At 40.7% G+C, this 16,240-nt stretch overlaps 1 protein-coding gene across 6 annotated transcripts in view; it reads right to left on the bottom strand.

Annotated features, from left to right (window-relative positions):
- MTF2 (metal response element binding transcription factor 2) overlaps positions 1-7,191 on the bottom strand; it is a 60,147-nt gene extending 52,956 nt beyond the window's left edge. For 3 of the 6 annotated variants that reach the window (XM_017544174.2, XM_017544179.2, XM_037744153.1), the window contains exon 1: positions 6,887-7,190. In XM_017544174.2, the coding sequence (XP_017399663.1) occupies positions 6,887-6,891 (5 nt within the window). In that variant the 5' untranslated portion in view covers positions 6,892-7,190. Of the gene's footprint in view, positions 1-6,369; positions 6,455-6,886 lie in introns of those variants that run through there. The other 3 variants (XM_017544176.2, XM_017544175.2, XM_037744151.1) reach the window with 2 other exon arrangements.
- Positions 7,192-16,240: the final 9,049 nt, after the last annotated feature.

Below are 16,240 nucleotides of genomic sequence, written 5' to 3'. Positions count from 1 at the left end.
AAAAAAAAAAAAAAAAAAAAAAAAAAGGCAATGTCATTAGGATTCGTAACTATATAACAATGACAATGCATTGAAATTTAAAAAGTATTTTTAGTATGAGATAAGTGCTTCATAAACTACACTTCTATCTGCCTGATTATGGGAGAATTCTTTAACTGCTATGAAAAAATCCTCAGAACTGAGAATCAGTAGAGGGGTTCAAGTACCAATAAGAACTTTAACATGAGGACAGGAGAAAGTGATGCTTTATTATCAAGGAAAGGTGTTTATATTGTTTCTCTATGTTCAAAATATTTCTTTTAATACTTATATTTTTAGAGACAGGGCCTTGCCCTGTTGCCCAGGCTGGAGGGCAGTGGCACAACATAGCTCTCAAAGTTCACTGCAGTCTCAAACTCCTGGGCTCAAGCAATCTTCCTACCCAATCCTCTTGCCTCAGCCTCCTGAGTAGCTGGGACTACCATGCCTGGATCAGGAATAAATTTAACAGAAGAAATTCAAGTATTGTACAATGAAAACTATATAATGTCAGAGAAAGAAATTAAATAAGACCTATGTAACTGGAAAGGCATCCATGTTCATAGATGTTAACAATATTAAAATGGCAAGTCTCCCCAAACTGATCTATAGATTCAATATAATATATACCAAAATCCCAGCTGTGTTTTTTGCAGACTCACAGGTTAATCCTAAAATTTACTTGGAAAAGTGAAAGGAACGTAGAATAGACAAACTTTTTAAAAAAGAAAAATAAAACCTGAGGACTCCCATGTCCCAATTTCCTAACTTACTATCAAGCAATGGTAATTAAAATGTTATGGTACAGTCCTCAGCACAAACACATAAATTGGTGGAATAAAACTGGGATCCAGGAACAAACTTTTATCTGTTCATTTATGTTTGACAGGATTGTCAAACACAATTGTGTCAATGAGGAAAGAATAGTTTTTTTTTTTTTTTTAAACAAATGGTATTAGAAAACTGGTATCCACATGCAAAACACTGAAGTTGGACCCCTACCTCACACCACATATAAAAAATTAACTCAAAATAGATGACAGACCTAAACGTGAAATCTAAAACTATAAAGCTCTTAGAATAAAACAGGCATAAACTTTTGTAACCTTGATAGGCCACGGTTTCTCAGATATGACATCAAAAGCATAAGCAAAAATAAAAAGAATAAATTGGACTTGATCAAAATTAAAAACATTTGTGCTTAAAAGGACACCATCAAGAAAGTAAAAGGAGCCGGGCGCGGTGGCTCAAGCCTGTAATCCCAGCACTTTGGGAGGCCGAGGCGGGTGGATCACGAGGTCAAGAGATCGAGACCATCCTGGTCAACATGGTGAAACCCCGTCTCTACTAAAAATACGAAAAATTAGCTGGGCATGGTGGTGCGTGCCTGTAATCCCAGCTACTCAGGAGGCTGAGGCAGGAGAATTGCCTGAACCCAGGAGGCGGAGGTTGCGGTGAGCCGAGATCACGCCATTGCACTCCAGCCTGGGTAACATGAGTGAAACTCCGTCTCAAAAAAAAAAAAAAAAAAAAAAAAAAAAAAAAAAAAGAAAGTAAAAGGATCCAGCCTGGTCAATATGGTGAAACCCCATCTCTACTAAAAATACAAAAATTAGCTGGGCATGGTGGCACATGCCTGTAGTCCCAGCTACTCAGAAGGCTGGGGCAGAATCGCCTGAACTCAGAAGGCAGCTATTGCAGTAAGCCAAGATCATGCCACTGCACTCCAGCCTGGGCAACAGAGCAAGACTCCATGTCAAAAGAAAAATAACAACAAAAAAAGGAAAGTGAAAAGACAATCCACAGAATGGGAAAAAAAAAAAAGTCTGCATATCATATCTGATAAAACACTTGTACCCAAAACATATGAAACTCTTACAACTCAAGAATAAAAAGATGACTCCATTTTTTAAACACCCTGGGATGGTTATAATCAAAAGATGGACAATAACATGTATCTGTGAGGATGTGGATAAACTGGTGAGATAATCACTCACCAGATAATCACTGGTGAGACTGTAGAACGGCACAGTCTCTTTGGAAAACAGTTTGGCAGTTCCTCAAAACATTAATCTGAGTTATCATTTGACTCAGCAATTTCACTCCTAGATATGTGTACCCAAGAGAAATGAAAACATGTTCACCTAAACCCTATATGTGAATAATCACTACAGCATTACTTATAATAGCCAAAATGTGGGAACAACCCAAATGTCCATCAACTGATGAGCAGATAAACAAAAAGGAGTATATTCATATAATGAAATATTATTTGGTTATAAAAAGATACGAAGTGACTATAAATGCTACAACATGGATGTACCTTGAAAACATTAACAATATAGTTTGTATTTTACATGCCCATCCAAATCTCCTGTCAAATTGTCATCCCCAACACTGGAGGAGGGCCCTGGTGGGAAGTGATTGGATCATGCAGGCAGATTTCCCCCTTGCTGTTCTCATGATACTGAGTTCTCTGGTTGTTTAAATGTGTGTGGCACCACCCCATCTCTAATCCTCCTGCTCTGGCCATGTAAGACATGCCTGCTTCCCCTTCACCTTCCACCACGATTTTAAGCTTCCTGAGGCCTCCTCAGCCATGCTTCCTGTATAACCTGCAGAACTGTAAGCCAATCAAAATTATTTTCTTTATAAATTACCCAGTCTCAAGTATTTTTTCATAGCAGTACAACAATGGACTAATATATTTATACTAAGTGAAGGAAGCCAGAAATAAAAGGCTACATATTGTAATACTCCATTCATATGAAATGTCCAGAACAGGCAAATCTATAGACAAAGAAAGTAGATTAGTGATTACCAGAGGATAGGGGAGGGGTGAAAGGGAGTGACTTTTCATGGATAAAGATTTTCCTTTTGGGATGATAAAAATGTTCTGAAATTAGGTAATGGTGATGGTTGCACAACTCTGTGAGTATATCACTGAGTAAATCACTGAAGTGTACATTTTCTTTTTTTTTTTTTTTTTTTGAGACAGAGTCTTGCTGTCGCTCAGGCTGGAGTGCAATGGCACGATCTCGGCTCACTGCAACCTTCGCCTCCCAGGTTCAGGCAATTCTCCTGCCTCAGCCTCCCAAGTAGCTGAAACTACAGGCCACGCCCGGCTAATTTTTGTACTTTTAGTAGAGACAGGGTTTCACCACGTTAGCCAAGATGGTTTCAAACTCCTGACCTTGTGATTCACCCACCTCGGCCTCCCAAAGTGCTGGGATTACAGGCATGAGCCACTGCACCCGGCCTGAACTGTACACTTTCAAAGGATGCATGTGAATTATGTACATATAACTATAGTATACAAATTATATCTCAATTATTAACTTATTAAAAAACTGTGCAGTTAAGATTTGTGCATTTCAATATATGTAAACTTTATCTAAAAAATAAAACTTTAATAATAAAAACAATGGGCCAAGTGCAGTGGTTCAATCCCAGCACTCTGGGAGGCCACAGCAGGAGGATCACTTGAGGTCAGTTCATGATCAGCCTGGGCAACATAGTAAGACCCTATCTCTACAAAAAAAAATTAAAAATTAAAAAGTTTAAAATTAGCCAGGTGTGGTGGTATGCACCTGTAGTCCTAACTAGGCAGGCTGAGCAAAGAGGATCACTTCTGCCCAGGAGTTTGAGGCTGCAGTGAGTTATGACAGCACCACTTCATTCCAGCCTGGGCAACAGACCAAGACCCTGTTTCTTTTTACAAAAAAAAAAAAAAAAAAAATAATTTTATAAAAAAAAAAAAAAAAAAAAAAAAAAAAAAGAATGGATACATATAAGTTCAATATTCTATTCTGCTCACTTTGTGTATGTCTGAAATTTTCCTTAAGTTTTTTTAACGGAAGTGTAAAAACAAGTAAATTTTTTAAACAACAAAACATTCCTAACATCCATTTTTTGTTGTTTTTTGACACAGGAAGCAGAATCTCATATTCTAAAATGACCAGCGAGGTGATCACCTTTCATTATTCTGTTGCAATGTTATATGCAAACAGAAATATGACAGAAGACATGGTATGTGGTAAAAATGAATACTTCATCTTAAATGTACAAAAAGAATCTGTACTTCCTCAGTTCTAAGGCAATTCCTCATCCTTGGATTCCTGTGGTTTCCATGGTTAATGAGTGTGACAATTCCTAATCCATGGATGCAACAATCCCTAATACGGTGCTGTCCAGTACAGTAGCACTGCTACATATGGTCATTTAAATTTTAGTTTTAATGAATTAAGTTATAAATTCAGTTCTTAGTCTCACTAATTACATTTCTAGTGTTCAATACCCACATGCGCCTAGTGGCTACCATACCGGATACAGCAGATACAGAACACTGCCATCACTGGAGAAATTTCTACTAGATTGCACTACTCTAACATATAAAAAATATCTGGCCAGGCACAGTGGCTCACGCCTGTAATCCCTGCACTTTGGGAAGCTGAGGTGGGTGGATCAAGAGATCAACACCATCCTGGCCAACATAATTAAAAGGCCTCTCTACTAAAAACACAAACATTAGCTGGGTGTGGTGGCGTGGGCCTGTAGTCCCAGCAACTCAGGAGGCTGAGGCAATCACTTGAATTCTTTATAGAATTCAATTTTATAGCACTTCAACCTGGTGACAGAGGAGGACTCTGTCTCAAAAATAAGAAAAAAGAAAAAAAAAGAAATATCCACAGGGAAACTTTTACATTCCAATTTAGGACTGTTATACAGTACTGGATTTCACAGCGATAAACAAATTTTCCTGAAGAACACGGAAAACAAAGTACAAAAATATTAGCCATCAAAGGTAATTCATAGAAGTGTAGACTAAAACAGCTGTTAAGTTTTACTTTCAGAACTATCAAGCTACAGGTATTAGTCATGGCAACTCCTTGGAGGCAAATTCCTCTGTTAAACCATAGGTCAATACTATACCGCCAGTTTCCTCAAGTCAGATGTAAAGATTATGCTGAATAATGATTAAAGCAAATTATCCTTCAAAGATCTCATGAAAAGGTATATTTATAATCCATGAAATCAAAGAGTTTATGACCTACAGTAAAATACACAGAATAAAATTTCTTTCCTAACAGAGATTTGAGGCAACGGGGATAACTGGAAAAAAGGCTTAACCAGATGATTTCTGTACAACTAGCACTAAAACTGTGTGTGCATTTCATCCTGATAGTTAGAAATTTCCGTTAATACCCATTAACATTATAAATGTAGTATCAGGAAACAGGTGCGTTCTTAATTCAAATATTTCGAACATTTTTAGCACTTTAAAAAACGCAGGTGAACTAATTTTCAAATGTGAATTCAAATACATTTTTATATTTAGGAATCTGAAAAAACAACAGAGTCATTTTGTATTCCCTCTCAAGCTATAACTGCCAATAGCTGCAGTGTAAATAATATTCCAAATAGAAAATAAAATACTTTATGGTAAGAAATTTTAAATCAACTATTTTCTTGCCTAAACTATCGGGCACCTATAGCCATCAGTCAAAACAGGTCCCTTTAAAGCATTTTCAAACCTTTTAAAAAGGTAATTATGAATTTAATTACTTTGCATCCACATTAACTACTTCTACATTCAACTATCTTTGAAATTTAGTGCCCCAAAAAAAACAGTAATTCCCAAGAGAGAATGAAACCATGGAAATTGAAACCAGCCTGTAGGCTAGGTATACAGGAGGGTCACATGGAATCTATCTGAAGGAGAAAGTTACTGTTATTACCACCGGAGGCTCTGGAGTCAAATTAAATAGGTACTATTTACATATTTCTAGCTCTGTACTGACCTCACATGGTGCTTTCCTATGTATTACACACAGGCCTAGCTAGGTTTTCACATTTTAAGTTAGTGTTAGATGGTTTCTATCTTTAATCAAAGTTAAATATTTTAAGGAATAGAGTAACATTACATAAGCCTTTTCCCATTGTTCACAAACCCTTTCTGTTCGTCAGAGCACCCCGATAAATCCATCTCTTCCCTCTAATTGCTTCCAAAGAAAAATTCTAGCAACCAAAGACACCAGATTGTAAAACACAGAGTCAGAGTCAGAGTTCTGGCACTACCGAAATATGTTGTTAAGAAATCCTGGCAAATTAGTTAAAATTCCTTAAACCATAATTACCTCGGTGGTAAAATGAATGCAATACATATCTACACCCAAGAAGTAGATTCTATGAGTTAGGTTTCATTAAACAGAAGAAACGCCTCAGATTTTTGGTACGCTCCAAACATAAGGTATCTAGCTCTCCCCCATCTCACTTTCCCTCCCACCTCTTCCCTTTGAAGCTTTCGGCGTGTGCTTCCAAGCTCCACTTCAGTGTTTCCCGTATCCTTACCAGCACTTTTACACTCGACCCTCCAATTCCATACAATTCCACCACCCTCCGATTCCAAACTGCTACTTCCCATTGCGCCCCGCTAAGGTCCCAGGCAGCCCTCCACTCTGCTCCCCACATTTCCTTCAGCCCCCGTTTTCCAACGGGTCCTCCTCTCGGCTCCCCACCCCCTCGTCACCAGGTTCACCCAGCCCCTCCAACCGTCTCCCGCCCCCAGGTTCCTTCCTGCCCTCCAAACGCAGCTTCCCCCGTCTCAACGTTTTATCTTGTTCCTCCAACAGACTCCTCCAACGACCCACTCGCTCCTTTAGTCCCTATTTTCTCCAACACTCAACTGACTACTCCTTTACATCCATTCTTTTCAACATACACACAAATGCAAAGGCACCCACATACAAGAGCCCCCACCCCCACCTTGGTCCTCCATCTTTCCCTTTTAGACTTGCTTCCTTTCTTCCTCCTTCCCCCCACCCCCATCGCCTCCGGAAGAGTCTATTCCCAGGCCAAGGTCTCTCACCTCATTCGGTCACTTCAGTGGTGCCAACCGCTTCATACAGGAAAAAACAACCAATCCGTCCCCGTGGGCGCTTCCCCTGCGAGTCCGAGCACTTACTGGGCACCCGCCCCACCAGGTAGCCGGCACATATGCACGCACAAACCGAGGTCCTTGGGGACAAGGGTTGGGGGTAGAATGAACGTTGTTACACTGGCCTCAAACACAGCCCACTTCCCTACAGCCCCTCGCCATTTTGGTTTCCCGCGGACTGCCGGTGCATTCTGGGAGCGCGAAGCGACTCCGGTGCCGAATGGCAGCTCTCCAAAGCCGAGGGGGGGGGACGGGGACTGCGCAGCGAGCGCGGATGAACACCGCGCCCTGCGTCCCTGGCAGGGGCTGAACAAAGAAGGACTCTTTAACGTTGCAGTGAGACTCAGTCCTTCCGCCGCCGGGGCTAACACAATAGTGAGCAACTGCACTCCTGATCGCCGGCTGGCTCTGTTATGCAGGACAGGGTCGTGTGCGACCTTCAATGTGCATGATCGTGACTGTGCTCCGTGCATCTTGCTGTGCCGATTTCTTTTAAAGCACGTTTCCTCTACCTTCACCCTAAGGCCCGCTATTAGAATTTCTTTCAGCGGGGAGAAGACCCAGGATGTCGGAATTAAATTTTATTCAGCGATTCACTGTCCAGTCCCAAATTCCTTATCAGGAGCTGCTTTTATGAAAGACTCTCAGATGATTTGTTTCCCAACGATGAAAGGTTGTTTTCTGTTTACCCGCTTTGCAGTCCTTCCTAGTTGTAATGAAATCTGAGAATAGTCCCCTGCAAAATGGTTTAAGAATACAGAATTGTTTCTTATTAGTGCAGACCCTTATCCTGCCCAGATTCTGCTACCGACTTGGTCCCAACTGACAAGCTGTGAGATTGTATGCTTGTCTCTTTAACTTACCCTTAGATAGAACCCAGCTCCTCTTAGTAGCCACGTGTAGAACCTTTATTTATAATTTCGTCAAAATATTTTTAAAACCATTTCATGTTTTTGTCCCATCTTATGTCACAGGGATAGTGAAGACCGTATTTTTTCTGCCTCTGAAAAAGTACCTCTTGTGGTCTAAGCTCACTTGGCTCATATTTCAAAATGGGTTCCCACAACCTATGATCTCAGAATACGGCAAATAAGTATATCCATTTTATCCAGTACCACTCAATACTTTAAATATTGTGGTCATACCCTTCCACTTCTCTGCTTCTCCTGAATAATAGTTCTAATCTTTTAAGTCTGTTTTCTTACTGCACCCTCACTGTACCTACTTACCTACTACCTTCCAGGTTTCACCTTATTTCAATTCTGACCATCATCTCTCATAAATTTGCCTTAAGTGGCCGGGCATGGTGGCTCACACCTGTAATCCCAGCACTTTGGGAGGCCGAGGCGGGCGGATCACCTGAGGTTGGGAGTTTGAGACCAGCCAGATCAACATGGAGAAACCCCCTCTCGACTAAAAATACAAAATTAGCCGGGCCTGGTGGTGCATGCCTGTAGTCCCAGCTACTCAGGAGGCTGAAGCAGGAGATTTGCTTGAACCCAGGAAGCAGAGGTTGCAGTGAGCCGAGATGGCACCATTGCACTCCAGCCTGGGCAACAAGAGCAAAACTTCGTTTCAAAAAAAAATTAGCTTAAATGACCTTCATACATTGGCTGACGAAAATTTTGACTTAAAAAAAGTAGATGCGGGGGACGATCCAAGATGGCCGTTTAGGAACAACTCAGGATTGCAGCTCCCAGTGAAAGCGCAGAGGATTTGACATCAACACTCAACAAGTGATAGTTTCTTCGAGGATGATCTCCTAAATGTTGGTAGATTCTGAAACCATTATCAATGACTTTTCGTCCTTCATTGCATTGAAATCCATTGGTCTCTCATGTATTGGCATGATGCATTGGTCATTTGGAAAACATTGATTCCCTGAGTTATGCAGATCTTCCTGATGTTGACACATTTCATTATACAGTATCAAATAAACATTTTCATTAATATCAAAAAAAAAAAAAAAGTAGATGCATTCCCATTCAGGAATGTGGCATTAAGGTAAATAAATAAAATATTAAAATGTAGATGTAGTCCAAAAATTGATAAAGATATTACACAAACAGATATATTTGCCGTGCAGCTAAGCCTAATTATAGAACACCTGTTTTGGAGAACATTTCATCTAAGTTTTCCTCAACATTTCTGTGAAGTGGACACCACGCCTCAACTTCAAAATCTTCAGTGATTCAATACTTCAAAGGCATTCATTTCCACCTCAGAAACTCTAATAATTTGAAAATGTTTCCTTATGTAGATGTATAATTTGCCTTCCTGTAATTGCCATTTACTGTTCTTTTAGGCTCTGGCTACACAAAAGTATTCTAATCCTTATACATTAGAGAAGTCAATTACGCCCCTATCAAAAAAAAAAGTTTATTTTTCTATGCAAATGTGTGAGTGCAAAGGTGTAAGCAAATATTTAAGAAAACCAAGTGTTCAGTGATTTAAGGACACTCAGGGAGTCACAGTAAAACATGAAGAATACCTGTTGGCCAGGCACCAGCAGCTCACACCTGTAATCCCAGTACTTTAGAAGGCCAAGTTAGGAGGATCACTTGAGCTGGGGAGTTCAAGACCAGTCTGCAGTCTGGGTAACATAGTAAGACCCTGCCTCTACAAAATATTTAAAAATTAACTGGGCACCTCCCTGTAGTCCCAGCTACTCAGGAGGCTGAGGTGGTAGGATCACTTGAGCCCAGGAAATCTAGGCTGCTGCAGCACTCCAGCCTGGGTGACAGCGAGACTGCCTCAAAAAAAAAAAAAAAAAGCTGTAACTGTGGTCCTTCAGAAGTATAAAGCAAAGTGAACTCTGGTCAGAGTAAACTGTACCCTTTATTGTTGTATATATTTCTGTGATCATCCTTAGGGTTGTTCACAAGTATTCTGGTTTCCCTCTCTTCCAGACACATAGTAACATTGCACTCTCTGGCCAGGCGCTGTGGCCGCACCTATAATCCCAGCATTTTGGGAGGCCAAGGCTGGCAGGTTATCTGAGGCCAGGAATTCCAGAGTAGCCTGACCAACATGGCAAAACTCCATCTCTACTAAAAATACAAAAATTAGCCAGGCGTGGTACTCTACGTCTGCAATCCCAGCTACTCAGGAGACTGAGGCAGAGAATTGCTTGAGAGGCAGAGGTTGCAGTGAGCCAAGATCACACCACTGTACTCCAGCCTAGGCAACAGAGGGAGACTCTGTCTCAAGGAAAAAAAAAAGAGAAAAGAAAAGAATTGCACTCCTGAAGTTAATTGCTTTGACCAATAAAACGGGTGACATGTATCACTTCTCAGGAGAATCTTTAAGAAGCAGAGGCATGGCCGGGCATGGTGGCTCACGCCTGTAATCCCAGCACTTTGGGAGGCCGAGGTTGGTGGATCACTAGGTAAAGAGATCAAGACCATCCTGGTCAACATGGTGAAACCCCGTCTCTACTAAAAATACAAAAATTAGCTGGGCATGGTGGCGTAAACCTGTAGTCCCAACTACTCGGGAGGCTGAGGCAGGAGAATTGCTTGAACCCAGGAGGCAGATGTTGCAATGAGCTGAGATCGTGCCATTGAACTCCAGTCTGGGTAACAAGAGCTAAACTCCGTCTCAAAAAAAGGAAGCAGAGGCACATCTCCCTCCCCCATGCTGTGGTAATCATGGAAGCTTGTGTTGAGATAGACTGTCTGTCAATTTCAGTTCCTAAATGTCTACAATAAGCAGTGACTAGAATTGTGCAATCATCACCACAATCTGCTTTTAAACATTTCCATCGCCCCCCAAAAATTCATTATGCCCATTGCAGTCAACCCTCCTTCCCACTCCCAATCCTAGGCAATTGGCTATCTGCTTTCTGACAATTTCATGTAAATGGTCTCATACAATAAGTAGTCTTTTGCATCTGGCTTCTTTCACTCAGAATAATGTTTTTGAGGTTCATCTACATTGTACCAATCAGTAGTTCTTTCCTTTTTTTGCTAAATAGAGCTCCATTTGAACAAATGTACTACATTTTGTTTATCCATTCACCAGTTGAAGGACATTTAGGTTGTTTTCAATTTGGAGCTATTATGAATAAGACTACTGGGAACATTTGTGTACAAGTCTTTGTGCGGATATTCATTTTTTATTTTTCTTGAATAGATCCCTAGAAATGGAATTGCTGAGTTGTATGGTAAGTTTATGCTTAACTTTTTAAGATATTGCCAAACTGTTTTCCAAAGTATAAGCAATATGTAAGCCTTCCAGTTTCCTGATATCCTCACTGATACTTGTTGTCTATCTTTCTGATTTCACTCATAACAGTAGGGGTTGCTAGGCACGGTGACTCATGTCTATAATCTCAGCACTTTGGAAGGCCAGGGCTGGAGGATGGCTTGAGCCTAGAAGCTTGAGACAAGCCAGGGCAATATAGTGAAACCTCGTCTCTAAAAACATAACAATTATAATAATTTAAAATAGTGGGAGTGGGCTTTCCTTTTTTCAGGTGGCCGGGAAGATGTTCAGGACATTCAGAACGAGGGTGCCTACCAAAAGCAGTCGACCATCTTTCAAAACAAGAAGACGGTCCTGCTGGGAGAAACTGGCAAGGAGAAGCTCCCACGATACTGCAAGAACATCAGTCTGGGCTTCATGACACCCGAAGAGGCTACTGAGGACACCTAGATTTACAGGAAATGCCCCTTCACTGGTAATGTCTCCATTCGAGGGTGGATCCTCTCTGGCGTGGTGACCAAGATGAAGATGCAGAGGACCATTGTCATTTGCGGAGACTACCTCCACTACATCCACAAGTACAACCACTTCGAGAAGTGCCACAAGAACATGTCTGTACACCTGTCCCCCTGCTTCAGGGACGTCCAGATCAGTGACATCATCACAGTAGGCGAATGCCGCCCCTGAGCAAGACTGTATGCTTCAATGTGCTCAAGGTCACCAAGGCGGTGGGCACCAAGAAGCAGTTTCAGGAGGCTGGACATCTGCCCACTCGCCACAATGAAATAAAGTTATTTTCTTATTCCCACCCCACCAACCACCAAAAAAAAAAAAAAAAAATAGTTGGAGTGATGTGGTTTATTGTGGTTTCAGTTTTCACTTCCCTAATGGCTAGTGCTATTGAGCGTCTTTTCATTCGCTTGTTAGCTGTTTTTATATCTTCTTTAGTGAAGTGTCTACTCAAATATTTGGAGTATTTTTTTAACCAGGCAGTCTTCTTATATCAAGTTGTAAGAGTTATTTATATATTCTAGATTTAGGTTCTTTAACAGAGCATAATTTGCAAAATTTTCTTCCTGTCTATGACTTCTCTTTTCATTTTTCTTAATGGTGTCTTCCCCTGCACTTCAGAAACAAGGTCTCACTCTGTTGCCCAGCCTGGAGTATAGTAGTGGCTCATCAAAACCTCGAACTCCTAGGCTCAAGCAATCCTCCCATCTTAGCTTCTCAAGTAGCTGAGAGTACAGGTGCACACTATCACTCCCAGCTAATTTGGTTTTAATTGTTTTAGAGATGGGATCTCTGTATGTTGCCCAAGTTGGTCTGGAAGTCTTGGCTTCAAGCTATCCTCCCACCTCAGCCACTCAAGGAGCTAAGATTACAGATGCAGGCCACGCTTGCCAGGCTTAATGTCTTTTGAAGGAAAAATTTTTTTTAATTTCAGTGAAGTCTTATTTATCTTTTTAAAATACACATGCTTTTGGTGTTATATCTAAGAACTCTTAGCACTTACATGTAAGTCTATGATCCATTTCGAGTTAATTTTTGTGCACAGTGTGAGAGGTATAGGTCTGTGTTAATCTTTTTGTGGCTGGGTGTGGTGGCTTATGCCTGTAATCCCAACACTGAGAGGCTGAGGTGGGGGGTATCTCTTGAGCACAGGAATTTGAGACCATCCTGGGCAACATGGTAAAACCCTGCCTCAAAAAAAAAAAAAAAATTAGCTGGGCATGGTGGCAAGCACTTGTAGTCCCAGGTACTTGGGAGGCTAAGGTGGGAGAATCAATTAAGCCTGGAAGGTTGAGGCCACAGTGGGTTGTGATCTTGCCACTGAGCTCCAGCCTGGGCAACAGAGCAAGACCCTGTCACAAGAAAGAAATTTTTTGCATGTGAATATTCAAAATGGTGAAACAAACTTTTGTTGTGTTAGCCACTGCAGTTTGAAGTTGTCTGCCACCCAGCATATTTTAGTCTACTCTGACTGCTACAGTCTAGATTTGTTAATACAGGTATTAGGCTTTGGTTTACAAAAATGAACATAGCTGGTTTGATGTTTTATCCAGACCATGAAAAGTTTCACTATATCAGCAATAAGGCTGTTTTACTTTCTTATTATTTGTGTGCTCACTGGAGTAGCACTTTTCATTTTCTTCCAGAACTTTTACTCTGCATTCACAACTTGGCTGTTTTGCACATGAGGCCTAGATGTTGGCCTATCTCAACTTTCAATATGCCTTCCTCATTAAGCCTAATCATTTCTAGCTTTTGATTTAAAGTGAGAGATGGGTGGCTCTTCCTTTCACTAGAACACTTAGAGCTATTGTAGGGTTATTAATTGGCCTAATTTCAATACTTTTGTGTCTCAGGAAACAGGGAGGCAAGAGGAGAGGGTAAGAGATAGGGGAACGGCTGGTTGGTGGAGTAGTAAGAATACACAAAACATTCATCAATTAAGTTTGCCATCTTATTCGGGCACAGTCATGGCACCCCAAAATAATTACAATAGAAACATCAATGATTATTGATCATGGAACACCATAACAGACATAATAATAATGAAAAGTTTGAAATATTGTCAGAATTACCAAAATGTGACACAGAGACACAAAATGACCACATACTGTCAGAAAAATGGTACTAGTATATTTGTTTGATGCCACATTGCCCCAAACTTTTAATTTTAAAAAAAAAAAAAAAAAAAAAAAAAAATTCAGTATCTGTGAAGCACAATTAAAAAAATGAAGTAAGCCTATATCTGGGAAATCTACTATTTTGCCATGAACTTAAAACTGCTCTAAAATGCATATCTTTTAATAAAACCAAACAACCTTGTAACTGTGGCAGCTATTACTCGTGTGTGGAACTTTTTCATTTGTTTATTTAGGAATAAACAAATAAAAAATAAACAAATAAACAAATTAAAAAATGAATAGAAGGTTTCCTTTTCCTAGCTTACCTCTGTCCACCCATTGTTCAAATTGGAACTTTCCCTCTTAGCTTCTCTGGTGAGTGAAGAGGTACTCCCTAAAGAGATTTGAAAATACTAACGTAATAAGTATTTCCTTTATTCATTTTCAGAGGGAATTCAAGTAATTGTCAATTGTCATACTTGTCAAGTGAATGAATTAACTCGTTCAACAATTAATAATCAGTTTTCTTACCTTGATTGAGCTTGGGATGTTCTAAGCCCTTGGTTCTCAAAGTATGGTCTCCAGATCAGCCGCACTAGCATCACCTGGGAACTTACTATAAATCTACAGTACATTCCTGGCCAGGTGCAATTGCTTACACCTGTAATCCCAGCACTTTGGGAGGCCAAGGCAGGTGGATCACCTGAGGTCAGGAGTTTGAGATCAGCCTGGCCAAAATGGTGAAATCTCCAAAATGGTGAAAAATACAAAAATTTAGTCGGGCATGGTGGCATGCACCTGTAATCCCAGCTATTCAGGAGGCTGAGGCAGGAGAATTGTTTGGACCCAGGAGGTGGAGATACATACATACATATATATATATATATATATATATATATATATATTTATATGGGCTCATGCCTATAATCCAAGCACTTTGGGAGGCCAAGGTGGGTGGATAATTTGAGGTCAGGAGTTTGAGACCAGCCTGGCCAACATAGTGCAACCCCATCTCTAATAAAAATACAAAAATTAGCTGGGTGTGGTGGCACACGCCTGTAGTCTCAGCTACTCAGGAAACTGAGGCATGAGAATTGCTTGAACCTGGGAGACAGAGTTTGCAGTGAGCCAAGGTCATGCCACTGCATTCCAGCCTGAGTGACAGAGTGAGACTCCATCTCAAAAAAACAAAAAAAAAGAAAGAAAGAAAAAAAGAAACTTTGGGGGTGGGGCCCAGCAATCTGTGTTTTTACCAGCCTTTCAGATTATTCTGATGTATGCTCAAGTTTAAGAATAACAGTTCTAGATAGTGGTATACAGAGACAAAGGAAACGAAGTACCTGTCCTCTTGGAACAACAACAGACAAATAGATATACATAAAACTTGAGGCAGAGGTGAGTGTTATCAGGGAAACTAGAACCAGAGAAGGAGGAAGAACACAGAGGATGCTCAGGCAGAATCTCCCTGAGGGGTAGGAGCTCTGAAGTCACATAGGGCAGAGTCTGAAAATTGGCTAATCCACTGGTTACTAGCCTTTTAAATGTCTGGTTTCCTCATCTGCTAAAATAGAGATAATAATATTATTTCCCTTACAAGCTCATTCTAAAGATTAAATAAGATAACGCTTATAAAATCTTTGCAACTGTTTCTGTCACAGAATAAGCCTTCAATAAATGTTAGCACTCCAAATATGAGGGCAGGGGGGTGCTATAGATGTATATTTGGGAATCATCAATGTAGGCATTAATAGTAAAATAGATGAAGAGGTAGATAAACCAACACATGAACAGAGAAGAGGATGGATGGTGGGGTCATGTTGGTAGAGACAGAAGTGGGTTGAGAGATGGTGAGAAGGTAAACAAATGAGATGAGGAGAGGGAGCTTTTATCTGAACCCAGCTAAAGCTGGAAACTTGGAAGAGAAGGCCAATAGATTAGGTGACCAACCAACCATCCTGGGTGTAGGACTTTCAGTGCTAAAATTAGGAAAGTCCTGGGCAAGCTGGGCCAAGCTGGTCACTCTAGCAGTGGATATGACTATGGGGGTGAAGTGTACAATAAATACTCTGACCTTTCTTTCCTGGTGTCCTCTGATCTCCATACATTAATCTTATAAGATGCCTTTATGGTGGCCTGACCCAACCAGAAGCCAGAGGGCAAGTGAGCTGGGGTAATAGAGACCAGAGAAGTAGGCCTTGCCTGGACACAGACCAGGGCAAAGAAAGGACAGAGAATCAACCTGGAAGGTCAAAGATAATGACCAGCACAGTGGCAAAACTGGAATTAAAATTGTCTAGGATAAATCTGACTCCAGAGTTTCTTTTCTTCTTCTTCTTTTTTTTTTCCTCCTCCTCCTCCTCCTCCTTCTTCTGCTTCTGTTTCTTCTTCTTCTTCTTCTTCCTCCTCCTCCACCTTTACTACTACTGCTACCACTTCTTCTTCCTCTTCT

This window comes from Cebus imitator, unplaced genomic scaffold, assembly GCF_001604975.1.
Source record: "Cebus imitator isolate Cc_AM_T3 unplaced genomic scaffold, Cebus_imitator-1.0 Scaffold166, whole genome shotgun sequence".
Classification (NCBI taxonomy): Eukaryota; Metazoa; Chordata; class Mammalia; order Primates; family Cebidae; genus Cebus; species Cebus imitator.
Note: the sequence above shows the minus strand (reverse complement) of the source record. Positions and strands in the feature narration are given on the sequence as shown.